At 36.8% G+C, this 20,542-nt stretch overlaps 1 protein-coding gene and 1 long non-coding RNA gene across 3 annotated transcripts in view; both read right to left on the bottom strand.

Moving 5' to 3' along the window:
- Positions 1 to 658: 658 nt before the first annotated feature.
- LOC127868931 (histone acetyltransferase KAT2B-like) overlaps positions 659 to 20,542 on the bottom strand; it is a 32,023-nt gene continuing 12,139 nt past the window's right edge. Inside the window, exons 7-18 of the mRNA XM_052411123.1 lie at positions 18,809 to 18,894; positions 15,426 to 15,515; positions 14,800 to 14,939; positions 14,169 to 14,304; positions 13,776 to 13,848; positions 11,096 to 11,222; positions 10,438 to 10,548; positions 7,919 to 8,062; positions 4,997 to 5,145; positions 3,728 to 3,794; positions 2,676 to 2,760; positions 659 to 1,939 (exon numbers count right to left, since the gene is read on the bottom strand). Of these exons, the coding sequence (XP_052267083.1) occupies positions 1,725 to 1,939; positions 2,676 to 2,760; positions 3,728 to 3,794; positions 4,997 to 5,145; positions 7,919 to 8,062; positions 10,438 to 10,548; positions 11,096 to 11,222; positions 13,776 to 13,848; positions 14,169 to 14,304; positions 14,800 to 14,939; positions 15,426 to 15,515; positions 18,809 to 18,894 (1,423 nt within the window). The 3' untranslated portion in view covers positions 659 to 1,724. The remainder of the gene's footprint in view (positions 1,940 to 2,675; positions 2,761 to 3,727; positions 3,795 to 4,996; positions 5,146 to 7,918; positions 8,063 to 10,437; positions 10,549 to 11,095; positions 11,223 to 13,775; positions 13,849 to 14,168; positions 14,305 to 14,799; positions 14,940 to 15,425; positions 15,516 to 18,808; positions 18,895 to 20,542) is intronic.
- Positions 11,493 to 13,010, bottom strand: LOC127868938 (uncharacterized). 2 transcript variants are annotated; one of them, XR_008044324.1, is made up of 3 exons: positions 12,916 to 13,010; positions 11,703 to 11,819; positions 11,493 to 11,584 (listed from the first exon to the last, which is right to left on the bottom strand). It is a non-coding gene; the product is annotated as an uncharacterized LOC127868938 (long non-coding RNA). The 2 variants fall into 2 exon arrangements; XR_008044323.1 differs by lacking the exon at positions 12,916 to 13,010 and adding an exon at positions 12,333 to 12,427.

Below are 20,542 nucleotides of genomic sequence, written 5' to 3'. Positions count from 1 at the left end.
AAAGGATTAAATACATATCTAAGTGGTAAAGGGTTAAATACACATCTAAGTGGTAAAGTGTTATAAAGAATATTACACTAGTCAATTGTTCCATGTGTTTGTATCAGTCGAGTGGCTTGTGTGATGATTAACCTGCGCAGTTTGTACAGGCTAATAAGAGACGGCATATTCCGCTAATATGGAATTTTTTTTTAAAAGCAGGTCTCTTCTTGATGAAAATTCAGTCTAGGCAGAAAGTGTCGTCCCAGATTAGCCTAAGCTATTACACAGGCGAATCTGGGATGACACTTCACGCACAAGCATAAAGCACTGTTTTCCCACAGCGAGGCTAAACAAATTTCAAGTTTAATAGCTTACTCTTCCAGCAAACTTCTCCTGTATTGTTATATTCTTTATAGGAAGAAAACACCAACCAAATAAGGTATCTCAGTATTTGTAGCAAGTATATTGATAAACAAGACTGCAGCTACTAAATTCTGTCACTGCAGGAGCAGTTATTTCAGAAACTGTTCTTTTTTTTTTCGTAAAAAGTTTTTAATTTGAATGCATGTTATAAACACTGAAGCATCACTTTTTTGCATTCTTAAAATATACACAACAATGTAATGGGCATTGGATATGTGCATACAGAAATATGTTTGAATGATAGATACAGACATTATCCTACCATGTATTCAATATCATATCAAACAAAAATATCAGTAAGACATTCTTTTTTTCATTCATAAAAAATGCAATCAATAAATAATCAATTATAATACAAAACACATCAATAAAATGAGTTTGAATAAGTTAAAAGCCATAAAAAAATACAAATCTTTCCAAATTTAAGGTTCTTATCAGTCTAAACCATTTAATTTTTGTGGCACAATTTTTATTCACAATCAAATTGGACCAGTAGCCTTAACATGAAATATAACGTCACATTTTCTTCATTCCTAACACAAATTTGAATCATTTTATGTCTATATTAATGTTAATATTTTCATACCAACATTGTTCCAAACGTAAGTATGGAAACCAAGAAACTATTACTCTAAAAAAATCACAATTTTATGACCAGAAGTTTAAAAATAGTCTAATTTATCGTAAAATGTAGTTTTTGAATTACAAATGTTTTGACCAGTTTGCGGATACCCTGAAGCAAGATCACTCTACAATAAACTTTCTTAAAGATGACACTGCAAAGATGTACACATCTGTGAAATGAATAAATGAAGTATAATTAATGATCAGATAAGAGGTTTATCTAGAGATTCATAACAATGTGATACTGACCACACCAGCAAATAGTCTATGGCTTATCCAACACATTCCACTCTTTCAGTTTATTGTCATTTTGAACACACTGTTTATTAGTCAAAGACTGCAAACAAGACTCCCTCTGGAAAACTAGCCTAATGCATTTACTTCAAAGTATCGTCCCAGAATAGCCCATTCAGTCCACAAAGGCTGATCAGGGACTTTTTGCCTAGACACAATTTTGTTTAGAAGTGACCTTCTTTAAACAAATAATTCCATTAAAGTGGAAAGTGTCGTCCCTAAGCCTGTTTAGACTGTGTCCCAAAACAAGGCTAAAATATTCTACAATCGCCTAATGGCTTTTCAAGAGTAAAAAAAAATCACGTTTTCATCATGTCTTTATGTATCACTTTTTCATATTAACCCAGTTTTGGCTGATCTAACAGACCGATTTTTTTATATATTTATTTATATTGCTTTGATCAACTATCCACAACAGGTTTAGGCTGGTCAGCCAGATTGAATTCCTTCAGTTTATTTTTGAAGAACCTCTCCATAACATTGGCACATTTGTAATACTCTGTATCAGGCTTGTTGTATGATCGACAGTTTGTGAAGATTCGCGTCATGTCTGCAATGAACAACTTTTTGTGGCCGTAGTATCTGTTCTTCAGTCTGTCTCCCATAGTCCTCAGATCTGAAAAAGTTTTACATGAAATAAATTTGCAGGAATAACCCAGGCTTAACATTTTCTTTAGCCACATTGGCTCACTCAGCGAATATTGGAGTAAGCTCTGAATTGTTAGCACTCATGTCTTCTACAAACAACACACACACGATTCTCCTAAATTTTCAGTACAAAAGACAGGGCCAGAAACAAATATAAATTTTGTGATACTTATCTAACAATAAAAATCAGAATAAAACATTTAGTTTCTTTGTATTATGTTAACAATTAGATAGACAAGAGCACCGCATAACGGGTGCCACGCTCGGCTGCGGGTGCATTTTAGAAGAAATGAAAGCTTGTCAGATTTTATTTTTTTTAGAGGTCACAGTGACCTTGACCTTTGACCTTGTGACCCAAATATGGGGGTGGCGTGTAGAACTCATCAAGGTGAAGCTACATATGAAGTTTCAAAGTTGTAGGTGAAAGCACTTTGATTTTAGAGCCAATGTTCAAAACCTTGACAAAATGTTAAGGTTTTAGCACGACGCAGACGGTGGACACGACACGAAGAGCTGGCTATGACAATACCTCGGGTTTTCTCCGAAAACAGCCGAGCTAAAAATGGTGCACAAAATAATTTATTGAAAGATGAACTTTAAAAAAAAGTATTATGTTAATGTACATGGTAACACACATAGTGTGAACAGAGCTAAGAATCAGAGAGTGAATGTGTAATTGTATCAAGCAAACTCAAGAGCATTACCCATCGGGAAACGAATGTGGTCGTAATAGTCGGGTGCCTCTGCTTTCTCCACTGGCTTCAAGAACGGCCACGCACTGGCATGAGTCTGTGGAAAGAGCCTCGCTTTTAGAAAACTGTGTGTTAAGTGTTGTCCTAGATTAGCCTGTGCAGTACAAACTTGCTAGTCTGGGACAACACTTTCCAATTTTAGTCTATTGTATTTTATTGTATTTTTCATTAAAAGAAAGCCACTTCTTTGTGAAAATCTAGTTAAGCCGGAAAGTGTTGTCCTTGATTTGCCTATGCGGACAGCACAGCCTAATCTGGGGCAACATTTTTCCCACAAGCATTAAACCCCATTTCCCAGCTGGATTCTCATTTATTATTTACCAGTTATACAAACTGACATATTCAGTAAGTGAGGTAACAATTTGACAGAAACAAATATGTATTATGCTATTCGCTTGTTTTCAGATCCTGTATTACCATGCTAGCCTGAATATTTTTTCCAGTATATAGTGTTGTCATTAAACAGGATGCATATAATTAAAGGAATATAACAATTTACTTGTTCCCGGAGTATGTATCTGTCTCAAGGCTTGCGCTATTTTGCATCACAATGGAGGTACCCCCTCTTGTGAGATACATTATTACACAAGCCCTCAACAACATACACACAGAACAATGGACTACAGTAATAGTCCGTAACAAGAGTTGTGTTTGTCAGAAACACAATGCCCCCTTCTGCGCCGCTTTGAAGCCAAATATCTGACCTTTGACCTTGAAGGATGACCTTGACCTTTCACCACTCAAAATGTGCAGCTCCATGAGATACACATGCATGCCAAATATCAAGTTGCTATCTTCAATATTGCAAAAGTTATGACCAATGTTTTAGGACAGACGCACAGACTGACAGACAGTTCAACTGCTATATGCCACCCTACCGGGGGCATATAAACCTGACAACACTGCATAATGCCTGTCTATGGGTACTAAAAAACATAAGGACATCATGGTTTGCAACCATTTTCATACAATGTATATTGTTCAAACCCATGTACTTGGCATACCTTGCAGTGTTGCAGAATTGTCTTGAGGCTGTTGTAAAGTTCTTCAGAGTCCATCACAGTCTCAGTTCTGCAAAATGTGGATAAGAAAATGTACAACACTAAATACTTTACAGAAGTTTGTAGCATGAAAAGTGGAAATTACAAGAAATCTCAATCCTTTTTTTCCTTCAATTATTGAGTTGAAACCTTTTTCGATTTTGATTAACCTTAACCCTATCCACCCCATGTGCAATCCTAAACGAAGTCACAATATGAGATATCCATGTGTAAATTAAGTTGCATTAAGATAGCTTAAGGACTTTTTAACTAAATAAACTAACATGCATTATGAGAAGGTAAGGAGTAATTTAATTCCAGTTTTTGCTAAAACTACAGTAATGGAAGCTCCAGAAATTCCCATACAACAGTAATGGAAGTTCAAGGCATTTCCAAACAACAGTAATTGAAGTTCAAGGCATTCCCAAACTACAGTAATAGAAGTTCCAGAAATTCCCAAACTACTGTAATGGAAGTTCCAGGAATTCCCAAACTACTGTAATGGAAGTTCCAGGAATTCCCAAACTACAGTTATGGAAATTCCAGGAATTCCCAAACTAAAGTAATGGAAGTTCCAGGAATTCCCAAAGTACAGTAATGGAAGTTCCAGCAATTCCCAAAGTACGGTAAAGGAAGTTCCAGGAATTCCCAAACTACAGCAATGGAAGTTCCAGGAATTGCCAAACTACAGTTATGGAAGTTTCAGGAATTCCCAAACTACAGTGATGGAAGGGCCAGGAATTCCCAAACTTCAGTAATGGAGTTTAGGGTTCTTTCACAATTGCAGAAAAAAAAGTAAGAAAGACTTCCAAAATGTTTCCTTACTTCTTTTTATTTGAGCCTTTCCCTTGAAAAACAGGGCTTAATGCATTTTCTAAAAGTGTTGACCTAGATAAGCCTGTGCAGTCTGCTCAGGCTAATCTGGGACACTTTCCAATTTTATTGTACTTTTCTTTAAATTAAGTCTTTTCTTGTCAAAAATGCCAGTTAGGGCGGAACGTGTCGTACCATATCAGCTTGTGCTAATGCATCGACTGCTCAGGCTTATCTGAGACACTTTAAACATGTGTATTTAGCCCTGTTTTCACATGCTAATCTGGGACACTTTAAACACATGTATTTAGCCCTGTTTTCCCATGCTAATCTGGGACACTTTAAACACATGTATTTAGTCCTGTTTTCCCAGACCGAGGCTCTATTTTCATAATCCCACTGTTTCCCTGCAGCACTCACACTGCATCAGGAGCCGGTCTCCAGCCGCTGTCCTGCAACCCGGGGATGCTCTCAATGGGGATCTGCCTCACCCCCTCCTTGAAGCAGGTGAGGCCCGGGTAGACCTTCTGGAACACACTCTGCTTCTGCTCTATGATACGCTTCACTATCTGAAAACACAGGGAAGTTTGCAAGATTGTTGAACCCTTAACCACTTATATACATATTTTGAGGCATTAGAAGTCCCATAGAAAGTAACATTTAATTAAACACCTTTTTTTATACTAAATTCAAGGTTTAAATGCTTCATTTCCAACCCTTGGATACTGATGAGCAGCAAACAGCATAAAACCTGAACAGACTGCGAGTTACTCGCAGGCTGTTCTGGTTTTATGCTGGTTGCAAATGCCATTTTCACTTTGCTACTTATGGGGGATAGGGTTAAATGAAAGGAGCCTCATTCTAGTTATACTGGTCTTACACAGCACTGTTTTTAGAGATTGAGTCAAAATCTGGCCAAAAAGGGATGAACGTATGCGCATTAAGTGTCATTCCAGACTAGCCTGTTACATCACTTTCCACCTTTAAACAAAAAAATGTAGGCTTTGTCCCTGAGTAGCCTGTGCAGACTGCACATACATTAAGTCCAGTTTTCCCAGGGCAAGACTCAAATGAAGATTGTTTGATGATGTCATGACCTAAACCATGCAGTTTATATGAATTACTTTTGTTCAGAAAGTGAAACTTTGCTTAAGAAAAGGCATGTATTTCAGGGCATGGTTATGGAATAGTGAACTAGCAAGTTTTTATGAATACATGATAAATCAAACCCTTGACTTCATGTTATGATTAATGAAACCTTTCCTTCTCTTGCAATTGCAAATGACTGTGAACAACCTCTATAAAAGTAAACCCATATGTTATCGTATCATGCAAATTAATTTTTGAGCATATTATCAATCCAACATTTATGTTGAAATTCAATACTTGATTATATATCCAATTTAAGAAAAGTCTATTATTATAAGAATCTTCTTTTTTAAGTGTATCGGTACATAGGAACTTCTGCTATTTTGACAAATGTTCATTTAATGTTGAGGTATTTGATTTTGTCCTTATTATATATTCACAAGTTGCTAATATTTTGCATTAGGGTCATTTTACAAGAACTGATTATCAATAAACAAATAAATATTTTAAAAATGAGAAACAATTTACCCACTGCATGCTGAAGACAAGTGCCGAAATCCACTAACAAAGTCTAGCAATATATGAGCTTCCTCTGTGAAAACCGGTCTAAATGCATGTGCGTAAAGTATGCTCCCAGATTAACCTGTACATACAACACAGGCTTATCAGTGACCACACTTTTTGCATTTATTGTATTATTCATATAAAAGAAGTATTTTATTAGCAAAATCCAGTCTAAGAGGAAAGTGTCGTCCCCAATTAACCCGTGCAGAGTGCACAGGCTAATCTGGGACTACACTTAACATTCAAGCATTAAGCCTAGTTTTCCAACAACAAAACTCAACAAGAGATGTGTTTGTCAAAAATACAATGCCCCCTATTGCGCCGCTTTGAAATAAAATTTCAATATATCATTTGGCAGGTTTAGAAATTATCTCCCTTTTAAAGCTGATTACTTCCCTTGGATTGTAATTTTTGACCTTGAAGGATGACCTTGACCTGTCACCACTCAAAATGTGCAGCTTCATGAAAAACACATGCATGCCAAATATCTACCGTAATTACTCTATGTTTTCGGACACTTAAAAATAATTATTTGAATTGTATGAACGAATAAACACAAACTAATGGTGATGTTTCATCAGTTCACCTAATCTCGTGTACATAAACCAGTTTTCTTCAACACAGTAGAAAAAATGGGTTAAATGAAATATAAATATTATACTGTTTATTTCAGGGTACTACTAATTTCGAACTTTTATTCTTGTCTTATATTCATAAACGTTTTACCGTAATTACTCTATGTTTTCGGACACTTTAAAATAATTATTTTTTTAGGTGTCCGAAAACTTACATACGAAAAATATTCACAAAATACAAGTGTCCGAAAACTAAGAGTTGAAAATGTAAGTGTCCGAAAATAGCGTAAATTGTATCAACGACTACCGGTAATAGCACGTGCTTGTAAAATACCATGCCGTATTGTATAAATTACAGTTATATATGTTTGCACTGCATTTTAAATAATTTTAAATGCTTAATTTATTTGACAGAAAGTTACTACAAGGTTGTACTTTGACCAACAAGTTCAAAGATGAGCGTGTGATGTACCGATACTCGCTAGTATGAACCTGTAATTAACATAATAAAACTGCGAACTATGAATTCTTTGTTTGTTCATTTCCGATAGTTGTTGTCTACCTTCCTTTGTTAGTAAAACTTGAAATAAGGTGCATCACACTTTTAAGCTTTTAGTATTTGTCACAGTTATTTTACTGAGAAGGGGTACCGGAAGTACTATTGCGGTATATAAATGAACTGTTAATTGGCACTACCCCTGGTAATTGTCATAACGCTTATGCTATCGGGCGAAACCAGTGTTTAATACCGGTTTATAAGGTTATTTACCCAATAACGCAAATGTAATGGTCCGTTGCCCTTATGCATGCACCTGCCATGTTTTATGATGTTAATCTGGTTGTAAAACCCCATGATCGAAGTGTCATTAGATATTGAAAACAGGACCGAAATTTGGTAAAATAGTGCAGTAAAATATACTGTCCGAAAACTTACAGACATTAATTATGGACGAAAACTCGTGTGTCCGAAAATTTAGAGTCACGAAAAATAATTATTTTTGCTAAAAAATGGGGTGTCCGAAAACTTAGAGTGTCCGAAAACATAGAGTAATTACGGTAGTTGCTATCTTCAATATTGCAAAAGTTTCGATCCGGGGGCATAAAAACTTCTCACCTCCTTCTGTTTGCGTATGGTCTTTGAGAACTCTGTGTAGCAGATGCGTGGGTTGAGCTCACATCCCATCAGAGTGGCGCCCTCATAGTCCTTGATGTAGCCCAGGTAGGCAGACTTGGACAGCTTGATGTCCTTGGAGAAACCCTACAGTGGGAAACGATACATTATTGATACAACCAATAGAACCTTTACTAAATTGAAAGTTTGTTTAATGTCCTTTGAGAATCCCGGCAGTGACACTGCCTATAGAAATCTTAAAGGGATCTTTTCACGCTTTGGTAAATTGACAAAATTGAAAAAAGTTGTTTCAGATTCGCACATTTTCGTTTTAGTTATGATATTTGTGAGGAAACAGTAATACTGAACATTTACCATGGTCTAATATAGCCATTATATGCATCTTTTGACGATTTTAAAACCTAAAAATTATAAAGCGTTGCAACGCGAAACAATTGAATAATTTGGAGAGTTCTGTTTTTGTCGTTAAATTTTGTGAAACTACGAAGATTGCTTATATAAGGTATAAAATACGTCAAGTATGTGTACTCGGCGGAATAGCTCAGTAGGCTAAAGCGTTTTTACTTCAGGACTCTGGCAGGACTCCAGGGGTCACTGGTTCGAAACCTGCTCCGGGCAATGTTCTTTTCCTTTTTTTAATTTTATTCTTGATTTTTTACTGGAGCTTTTACGATCCAATGTTTACATTTATCAATATAAAGCATTTAATGAATAAGTTAAAAAATGCCAAAATCTGTGAAAAGGCCCCTTTAACTGAGCCGAATTCTGGAAAACCTAAACTTAATTCAGGTGCAAAAAGTTTCGTCCCAGATTAGCTTGTGCAGTCTGCAAAGGATTATCAAGGATAATACTTTACACTGTAGCTGAAGTTTTCATTTAAATGCAGTCTCCTCAAAACAAATATCTATTTTAAGCAGAATGTCATCCCTGATAAGCCTTAGCGGACTGCACAGGCTAATTTGGGACACAACTTTATGCACATGCATTAAGCACAGGTTCAAATAACAAGTCTTTTTATTATGTTTGATTTTCTCTGTTTTCAACAGTATTTCAGTAATATAACTACCATCAAATTACCAAGTCATGCTTTTGAAGGATAGCATGTTTACACCTACCCCAGTCACTGACAACTGCCCTACTTGAATTAAAGAAAGGTGGAAAAATGCAATAGAAGGATTTAACAACTGACCCCCCTGAAGTTATGCATCAGGGCCAGGTATCGAACATATGACCTTTGGATTTGTAGAAGACTGCTACGCCAACTAAGCTAAAGAGCCTGTGAGTAAATGACACTGAAGAGCCTGTAACTATATGATTCTAAAGAGCCTGTAACTATATGATTCTAAAGAGCCTATAACTATATGATTCTAAAGAGCCTGAAACTATATGATTCTAAAGAGCCTGTAACTATATGATTCTAAAGAGCCTGAAACTATATGATTCTAAAGAGCCTGTAACTATATGATTCTAAAGAGCCTGTAACTATATGATTCTAAAGAGCCTGTAACTATATGATTCTAAAGAGCCTGTAACTAAATGAGACTAAAGACCCTGTATTTAAATGACACTTAAGAACCTGTAACTAAATGACGCTAAAGAACCTGTAAGTAAATGATGCTAAAGAGCCTGTAAGTAAATGACGCTAAAGCGCCTTTAAGTAAATGACACCATTGAGCCTGTAAGTAAATGACGCTAAAGAGCCTGTAAGCAAATGACGCTAAAGAGCCTGTAAGAAAATGATGCTAAAGAGCCTGTAAGTAAATGACAATAAAGAGCCTGAAAATAAATGACGCTTAAGAGCCTGTAAGTAAATAACGCTAAAGAGCCTGAAGGTAAATGACGCTAAAGAGCCTGTAAGTAAATGACGCTAAAGAGCCTGTAAGTAAATGACAATAAAGAGCCTGTAAGTAAATGACGTTAAAGAGCCTGTTAGTAAATGACGCTAAAGAGCCTGTAAGTAAATGACGCTAAAGAGCCTAAAAGTAAATGAGGCTAAAGAGCCTGCAACTAAATGAGGCTAAAGGCCCTATACTTAAATGACGCTAACAAGCCTGTGACTAAATGACGCTAAAGAACATGTAACTAAATGATGTTAAATAGCCTGTAGGTAAAGGACGCTAAAGAGACTGTAAGTAAATGACGCTCAAGTACCTGATACTAAATGAAGCCAAAGAGCGTGTAAGTAAATGATGCTAGAGAACCTGTTACTAAATATTGCTAAAGAGCCTGTAACTAAATGACGCTAAAGAGCCTGTAACTAAATGATGCTAAAGAGCCTGTAACTAAATGACACTAAATAACTCGTAAGTAAATGACGCTTAAGAGCCTGTAACAAAATGACACTAAAGGGCCTGTAACTAAATGTAGCAAAATAACTCGTACGTAAATGACGCTTAAGAAACAATTGCCAGTTGAATGACCATCAATACTCTCTCCAAAGGTCATAAATAAGTACTCTTGATGTAAACAATTAGGTCAACATGTCAAAGAGTCATACAGACCTGCTTCTTGAAGTATCCTATTGCAAACTCATCAGCAAATGTGAGGAAATGTACAATGTTGTGCTTGATGTGGTAGTCTTTGAGGTGATTCATCAGATGAGTGCCATAACCCTGAAAGATTAACAACTGGATCTAATGCCATATGTATCTGTGCAGTCTGGTCAGGAGCCCCCCCCCCCTTCATGTAAGTCATGCAAGGTTTTGTGGTCTCATTAGCGGACAGGGTAGCTTATGGAACAAACGTTTAAACATACAGGGCCGAAATACTTTTTTTTTCCCCACCATTTTTGAAAATGGGGCCTCGTCCATTTGGATTGGGAAAAATTGCGGCGTTTTTACTTAAATTGGGATATTAGTGTTGTTATTGTTTTGATAACCAATGCTAAAAAATTGAGAATACAAGTGTTTTAAATATAATATTTACTTAGATTCAACTTATAGTTGTGGATGGGAGATGAACTCAATATTGACCTCTTAATTTTTCTGTTTGTTGGAAACCTTCAATTTGGAATTTGTAGGTCCCATTTGGGAAAATATATACTTTTTTCCATTGGGAATGGGACCGAATACCGGCCCCGAATTTGAACAAAAAAAACACTGACATTCTGTCAATGTGAAGAGTGTAAAAAGTTATCTTCCCTTAACCCTTAGCACATACCTTGACTTGTTCGTTGGAGGTGACTGCACAAAAGACAATCTCAGTGAAGCCTTGTGAAGGGAACATGCGGAAACAGATGCCTCCTATCACATTGTTGTCTTTTACCAACGCAAGACATTTGTGCTTCCTGTAAACCAAAACAAAACAAGACTTGTTGAGCTGCAAAGTGTAAAACAATCTTTTGCCAGTATGGCTCTTGACCAGTTGATGTATATTTGCAAGCTGGTCGGGAGCTACACTGTCTGCTCATGAGACCTTGGGACACTTTATAACAGACAGGGTTGTACTAGCTACTGACCAGACTACATGAGACCTTGGGACACTTTATAACAGACAGGGTTGCTACTAGCTACTGACCAGACTACATGAGACCTTGGGACACTTTATAACAGACAGGGTTGCTATTTGCTACTGACCAGACTACATGAGACCTTGGGACACTTTATAACAGACAGGGTTGTACTAGCTACTGACCAGACTACATGAGACCTTGGGACACTTTATAACAGACAGGGTTGCTACTAGCTACTGACCAGACTACATGAGACCTTGGGACACTTTATAACAGACAGGGTTGCTACTAGCTACTGACCAGACTACATGAGACCTTGGGACACTTTATAACAGACAGGGTTGTACTAGCTACTGACCAGACTACATGAGACCTTGGGACACTTTATAACAGACAGGGTTGCTACTAGCTACTGACCAGACTACATGAGACCTTGGGACACTTTATACTATAACAGACAGAGTTGTACTAGCTACTGACCAGACTACATGAAACCTTGGGACACTTTATAACATACAGGGTTGCCACTCATGTGCCTTGGGACACTTTATAACAGATAGGGTTGCTACTTGCTACTGACCAGACTACATGAGACCTTGGGACACTTTATAACAGACAGGGTTGCTATTTGCTACTGACCAGACTACATGAGACCTTGGGACACTTTATAACAGACAGGGTTGCTATTTGCTACTGACCAGACTACATGCGACCTTGGGACACTTTATAACAGACAGGGTTGTACTAGCTACTGACCAGACTACATGAGACATTGGGACACTTATAACAGACAGGGTTGTACTAGCTACTGACCAGACTACATGAGACCTTGGGACACTTTATAACAGACAGGGTTGTACTAGCTACTGACCAGACTACACGAGACCTTGGGACACTTTATAACAGACAGGGTTGCTATTTGCTACTGACCAGACTACATGAGACCTTGGGACACTTTATAACAGACAGGGTTGCTACTAGCTACTGACCAGACTACATGAGACCTTGGGACACTTTATAACAGACAGGGTTGTACTAGCTACCGACCAGACTACATGAGACCTTGGGACACTTTATAAAAGACAGGGTTGTACTAGCTACTGACAAGACTACATGAGACCTTGGGACACTTTATAAAAGACAGGGTTGTACTAGCTACTGACCAGACTACATGAGACCTTGGGACACTTTATAACAGACAGGGTTGCTATTTGCTACTGACCAGACTACATGAGACCTTGGGACACTTTATAACAGACAGGGTTGTACTAGCTACTGACCAGACTACATGAGACATTGGGACACTTATAACAGACAGGGTTGTACTAGCTACTGACCAGACTACATGAGACCTTGGGACACTTTATAACAGACAGGGTTGCTACTAGCTACTGACCAGACTACATGAGACCTTGGGACACTTTATAACAGACAGGGTTGCTACTAGCTACTGACCAGACTACATGAGACCTTGGGACACTTTATAACAGACAGGGTTGTACTAGCTACTGACAAGACTACATGAGACCTTGGGACACTTTATAACAGACAGGGTTGCTACTAGCTACTGACCAGACTACATGAGACCTTGGGACACTTTATAACAGACAGGGTTGTACTAGCAACTGACCAGACTACATGAGACCTTGGGACACTTTATAACAGACAGGGTTGCTATTTGCTACTGACCAGACTACATAAGACCTTGGGACACTTTATAACAGACAGGGTTGCTACTAGCTACCGACCAGACTACACCTATCAAAATGCAATTGTAGCATATTGCAAAATACCAGTTTTTCAATCAAACTGCTTTTTTGTTTGTTTAAACCTCTAAAGTTATGCATGTTTAAATTTTAAAGCAGAAAATTGAGCAAATCATAAAAAATGTAGTTTCTAAAAACTACAAAAGCAAAGTGTACATTGAATTCTTTATCATTTTCACATTTCACAATATTATTAAAGTAATTGGACCATACTCTGTGAAAAGGGGGTTTAATAAATGTGCAGTCCTAAAAGGCTAATCAGGGACAACAATACCGGCCTAAACTAGATTTTTGCTAAAAAGATACTTTCTTAAAACAAAATATCATAAAAGCGGAAAGTGTTGTCCCTGATTAGCCTGTGTGGAATGTACAGGCTTATCTGGGACAACACTTTATGCACATGCATTAAACCACTTTTTCACAGAACACGGCCTAATTATTGTTTATTGGTCAACTTTTCATTTTCATCAGCTCTTTAACCTTCAAGGTTCATTAAGTCCATCTCTCTAAGAAATATTTACAGAAATTGTTGTTTATTGGCTAATAGTACAAAAATCATTTCTAAATTATACTGAAAGGCTGAATCATTTACATGAAAAGAAATATGGACTGAAATACTTACGGGTCAAATACAAGTCGTGTGATGTACTCCTTTGGCATCCTGGGAAGTTGATGAGAGAACACATTCTGCATACCTGCAGGGAAAACACAAACAGAGTTGACAAAGGAAGGTATTCAACAAACAATTCTTAGACCTTAGACTAAGAATATAGAATATTTCTCAAATTATAATTTACAGGAATTGGTTTAATTTTTAGTATTAACTACTTTTATTTACCTCATGCTCCATTACGAACATTTTATAAATGACATATGGTAGCTTGCATATAGAAACCCTGATGCACTTATCTTGGGTCTTAATTCTTAAGGCTAAGAATGGGTTGGTAAATATGAGCCATTACACCACCTTTTCACAGATGGCGGCTATTTAAAACTCTGTCAAATGTTCTCCTACCGATGAGCCAGATGAGCAGCTGTCTGGTTGGTTTGCGACTCAGGGAGTTGCCGATCACGTGGAACTCTATGACCCCTTTCTTTTCCTCATTTCTGGCCCCTTCATCACGCGACGCATGGCTCGGGTACAGAGCTGACTGAAAATGTAGAGGAAATAACCTGCGTTCAGGGAAGAGTGGACTTTTACATGTGAGTTAAGTGTCCTCCCAGATTAGCCGGTGTAGTCTTTACCTCATTATTTTCATATTGCATTAAAATTTGTGTTACTAATAAAATTTTGTATTGGTACCTTGTTTATTTACAAATGATGTATTTTTTCTGTTGAAATTAAGTCAGTTTTTTTTCTGTTGAAATCAAGTCAGTTATCCTTAAAAAAAAATTGTGTTTATCACAAAAGTGAGTATAAGAGCCATCACTAGAGCAAAACAGGGTTTCATGCATGTTCACAAAGTGTTGTCACAGATTTGCCTGTGCAGTCCACACAGGCCAATCAAGGACAACACTTTCCGCTTTTAGGGTATTTTTACATATAAGGAATGTTCTTTCTTAGCAAAAGTCTTGCCAGCTTAGCCTGTACTAGAAAGAAAGACAAGAAAGACACAGGGATCATTGACCACATTGACAGTACTTACGTCAGGTCCGACCATTTCCTCCGGGTCAGTGATTGTAGCCACAATCTCGCTGACCAGGTCAGCTGGGACATCGCCCTCAACCTTTGACCTCTTGACCTCCTCAGGGGGCGGGACTAGCTCCTCCATTTTTCGCTTCTCTACTGAAACCAGGCAACTGACGAGGTGAATGATGAATGAATAGTCGACATTAAGAATCTGACATTATCAATGAATGCCAAGATTTATACATACAAAAGAAAATGGAATTCAAAAGATAAACCAGAAAATCAATTTGTTTTAATAAAAAATATCCCATGCTTACAACAGTTCAAGAAGCATTAACTAATGTCTTGATCGTGACATTTAAACATCTTGCTTAAGTCATTTATAACATTTGTCATGCAGATTTGGTTGTTATTCCATACGCCACAAGGGTAGCTCAAAAGCAGCCTGCATAGTTCCACAGTTCTGTCTGGAGCTACCCTATTATCTATTAAGTCACACAAGGTGCAGTGGTCTCATTAATACGCAGCCTTATGTCTGGTGCACATTGGCAGGCTGGTCTGGAGCTATGCTGGAATAAAGACCATTTTTGTATAAAGCAGCCTATTTTTCTTGTAGGAGTCTGTCAAGAAAGGCAATTAAACCTGCTATTGCTTCATTTCTGGAGGATCGCCGTAAAGCAATCGGCGTAAGGTTGGGATTCTCTGTCTTCATGGAAGAGTTCAGGCTGCCATCTGTAATGAACAACAGTTCATTGGTACATGACTGTTAAAAAAAGAAATATATGTTGAATCCCTAATACCAATTATTATGCCTGTCATTGAATGCACAGCATGTCTGGTCAAATAGGTGTAGATAAGGATTTCAGAATTGCTTAGGGAAAAAGGGAAACAATGCATGTGCTTAAATAGTTGTCGAGATAAGCCCTTGCCGTCCACACAGGCTAATCATTGATGACCATAAATATAAAATTGATCACTTTGATTAAATCTTCAAGGAAAACAAGAGCTGTGTTTGTGAAACAAAATGCCCCCTACTGCACTGCTTTGAAGCCATATATTTGACCTTTGACCTTGCAGAATGACCTTGACCTTTCACCACTCAAAATGTGCAGCTCCATGAGATACACATGCATGCCAAATATCAAGTTGCTATTTTGGATATTGCAAAAGTTATGACAATAGTTAAAGTTTGTGACAAATACAATGACAGACAGGCCAAAAACAATATACCCCCGATAATTCGATCCGGGATCCGGGAACATACAAATTCACGCCAATACTAAACAATTTATTTGATTCAGTTGCAGAACCAAAGTTGCGTCTATGAATTGTATGAACGAATAAACACAAACTAATGGTGATGTTTCATCAGTTCACCTAATCTCGTGTACATAAACCAGTTTTCTTCAACACAGTAGAAAAAATGGGTTATATTAAATATAAATATTATACTGTTCATTTCTGGGTACTACTAATTTCGAACTTTTATTCTTGTCTTATATTCATAAACGTTTTACCGTAATTACTCTATGTTTTCGGACACTTAAAAATAATTATTTTTTTAGGTGTCCGAAAACTTAGATACGAAAAATATTCACAAAATACAGGTGTCAGAAAACTGAGAGTCGAAAATTGAAGTGTCCGAAAACTCAATTGTATCAACGACTACCGGTATAAGCACGCGCTTGTAAAATACCATGCCGTATAGTATAAATTACAGTTATATATGTTTGCCCTGCATTTTAAATCATTTTAAATGCTTAATTTATTTGACAGAAAGTTACTACAAGGTTGTACTTTGACCAACGAGTTCAAATATGAGCATGTGATGTACCGATACTCGCTAGTATGAACCTGTAATTAACGCAATAAAAATAGGCAAACTATGAATTTTTTGTTTTTTTATTTCCGATAGTTGTTGTCAAACACCTTCCAATGTTCGTAAAACTTGCAATAGGGTGCATTACACTTTGACGCGTTTAGTATTTGTCACAGTTATTTTACTGAGAAGGGGTAGTACCAACGCTTATGCTATCGGGCGAAACCAGTGTTTAATACTGGTTTATAAGGTTATTTACCCTATAACGAAAATGTAATGGTCTGTTGCCCTCAGGCATGCACCTGCCATGTTTTATGATGTTAATCTGGTTGTTAAACCCCATGATCAAAGTGTAATTAGATATCGAAAACAGGACCGAAATTTGGTAAAATAGCGCTGTGAAATATACTGTCAGAAAACTTAAGAGTCAAGAAAAATAATTATTTTTGCTTAAAAAAGGGGTGTCCGAAAACTTAGAGTGTCCAAAAACATAGAGTAATTACGGTATTTGTTTTTTAAATGTTATAAGGCCATGTATACTCGCTTTAAGATTCCTTAACCCTTACGTAGTTTGACGCACTTGTAGTCAATTAAAAAAAATTTTTAATTAAAGACCTTTCTTACTAGATTCAAGGTTTTAAGGCTTCATCTCTTATCCTTACATACTGATGAGCAGCAAACAGCATAAAACCTGAACAGTCTGCGAGTTACTTGCAGATTGTTCTGGTTTTATGCTGTTTGCTCATAGCCATTTTACTTTGCTTCTGAGAATCAATATCACAAATGAGAACCTTTTTGTCCCAGGGGGGGGGGGGGGGGGGGATACTTCCCAAATTTTAGGGTAGGGGTGTCCTGTTGAGACTTCAGAAATAAGACCCATTTTTATTCCGGAACTCTGATAAAGTAAACCCATTTTGATACAAGATTTTTTTTTAAAGCATACCCATTTGTATACGATACCATTGAGAAAGTGGACCCATCTCAATACCCATATAAATACTAAAATTTGATAAAGTGGACAAGTTTCTGCATCTTTCCCGTTACTGAAATTGACTGTTTGATACCAATTTATATACAAGAATGAAATTTATCATACCCATTTTGATACCGATACTTTCAAATCTATATGCATTTATATACAAGCAAATTTCTGATTTCAATTACCATATCTATACTTAGATGCTCAAAACCATACCCATATCTATAATATCAGTCGAAAAACACACCCCATAAAATCGGCACACCTCTATATACCCATAAATAGGAAGTTAACCCCCCCCCCGGGCTTTTTGTGTATGAATCTGAAAAAATTATCCTGGGTAATCTACAAAAAATGAATAAATTGCAATACAAAACTAATTATTAAAAAAAAAAAACACTTCTTTTAACCAAAAACTACCATAAAAGTGGAATGTGTCGTCCTTGATTAACCTGTGCAGACTTTACTGGCTAATCTGGGATGACACTTTCAAACAAACATAGCCCCTTTTCCAAGAGCAAGATTTAATTTCTTGTTTTGATCACAGGACTATGAAAGTTCTATGATATCCAACAAAAAATTGTTAAGGTGCCATTATTTTATGCTTAATATATTGGAAGTATATGCATGTTTCTTTGAATTAATTGACATATACCAAACCCTTACAAAAGACAAACAATCTTACAAGACATGAGGTGTTGTAACTCTTGAAATTTACCAGACCTCACAAGATTTTATCAGCCCTCGTTCTTCTTTTGCACAAACCAGAGAAAATAACTTGTATTCAGTTTATTTCATTTATATTTACGATCACAATTTTTTTACAATTTAAAATACAATAAAATCCTTTAGACGTGTCCTTTAGACGTGTTCTTTTATAACAAATGTTTAATCTTTCCATTAAATGTGAAGAAAGCTATGTAGTTTTGTGTAAGCTTTGTGAGTATTTGTAGGAAGGATTTTAAGTTAAGTTATGACCAAGTTAAAGTTTTCGGACGGACAGACAGACGGACTGACGGACAGTTCAACAACTATATGCCAACCTTCGGGAGCATAAAAATAATAGCTTCATAGCAGCTTTGATTCAATATGCATTTCCAATGTTTTGTCTTAAGATAGTTACTCTTAAACAAAAGTCAAGTGTCGGTGACACTTTACGCACATGAATTCAACCCATTTCCCTAGAGCGTTTCTTAAATATATGCCCGGCCCCCAGGCAAGGCTCACCTGTGTGGTTGTTGGCCTGTGTAAACTCAGGGTCCCAGATAGGTGAGGTCTCCCCATACACTTCCTCCTCCAGCATTGTCAGGAACCTGCATACAGAGAGAAACACGTGTATAGTGCATATAGAGAGAAACGCATGTATAGTGCATATAGAGAGAAACACGTGTATACTGCATATAGAGAGAAACACGTGTATACTGCATATAGAGAAACACGTGTATACTACATATAGAGAGAAACATGTGTATTGTGCATATAGAGAGAAACACGTGTATACTGCATATAGAGAGAAACACGTGTATACTGCATATAGAGAGAAACACGTGTATACTGCATATAGAAACACGTGTATACTGCATATTGAGAGAAACACATGTATAGTGCATATAGAGAGAAACACGTGTATACTGCATATAGAGAGAAACATGTGTATACTGCATATAGAGAGAAACACATGTATATTGCATATAGAGAGAAACACGTGTATAGTGCATATAGAGAGAAACACTTTATACTGCATATAGAGAGAAACACGTGTATACTGCATATAGAAACACGTGTATAGTGCATATAGAGAGAAACACGTGTATTCTGCATATAGAGAGAAACATGTGTATACTGCATATAGAGAGAAACACGTGTATACTGCATATAGAGAGAAACACGTGTATAGTGCATATAGAGAGAAACACGAGTATAGTGCATATAGAGAGAAACACGTGTATACTGCATATAGAGAGAAACACGTGTATAGTGCATATAGAGAGAAACATGTGTATACTGCATATAGAGAGAAACACGTGTATACTGCATATAGAGAGAAACACGTGTATACTGCATATAGAGAGAAACACGTGTATACTGCATATAGAGAGAAACACATGTATACTGAATATAGAGAGAAACACGTGTATACTGCATATAGAGTGAAACATGTGTATACTGCATATATAGCCTCCATATTCAACATGCATATGTATATAAATGTGAAATCAATAATTTTTGGTGAGGTCTTATATCTATAAATCTCAACCCATGTGCTTGGTTGTAGCTCTCAGCATTCCCAAGATAGCATAAGAAAACAAATGGTCTTCAAAGCGACCTACTGACTTACAGACAACCTGACAAGCACAGTGATTCATTTTGAAATCTACATCAATGAGTCCCTGGGACTCGCATATTTTGAAACAATGGGTCCAAACTGAAAACAATGGGTCCCAGATTGTGTCTTTGTAAATTTGTTACAAATAATCTATCAACATGATACGCCTTAGCCAGGGGCTCTTTTATGAAAATTTTACAGCTCAAAACAGAAATAGGTTTATAGCAAGTAAAATCTTTATTTGTTTTACTTTTAATAACAAACAGTGAAACATATAACATCTTAAACAGAGAACTTTTTACATCTTTAACAGTTTGGACTGACTAAACTTTTAATAAATTGGATGACTAGAGTTTATAATTTTTTGGTCAAAATTAGCCCTTTCAAACAGTGTGACAAAATACAATTTCTCCTTTGGTCAAAAGGTTTACAACTTCAATACAGATTTAGTGCAACAACCCTCATACTGTATTTAAGGTGTATAGCCTTCTCGCCTTGTTTTTTCTCCAAACAGGGAGAGCTTTTTCCACAAATTCATTCCGGGCAAAATTGCACAACTGCACTCTCATGAGTTTGTCTTGTTTCCCTACAGTAAACCTGTTCATGATTTTGGTCAAGACCTTATTCTGTATAGA

This window comes from Dreissena polymorpha, chromosome 1, assembly GCF_020536995.1.
Source record: "Dreissena polymorpha isolate Duluth1 chromosome 1, UMN_Dpol_1.0, whole genome shotgun sequence".
Classification (NCBI taxonomy): domain Eukaryota; kingdom Metazoa; phylum Mollusca; class Bivalvia; order Myida; family Dreissenidae; genus Dreissena; species Dreissena polymorpha.
The sequence above is the reverse complement of the archived record's forward strand: the minus strand, read 5'-3'. Positions and strand labels throughout refer to the sequence as shown.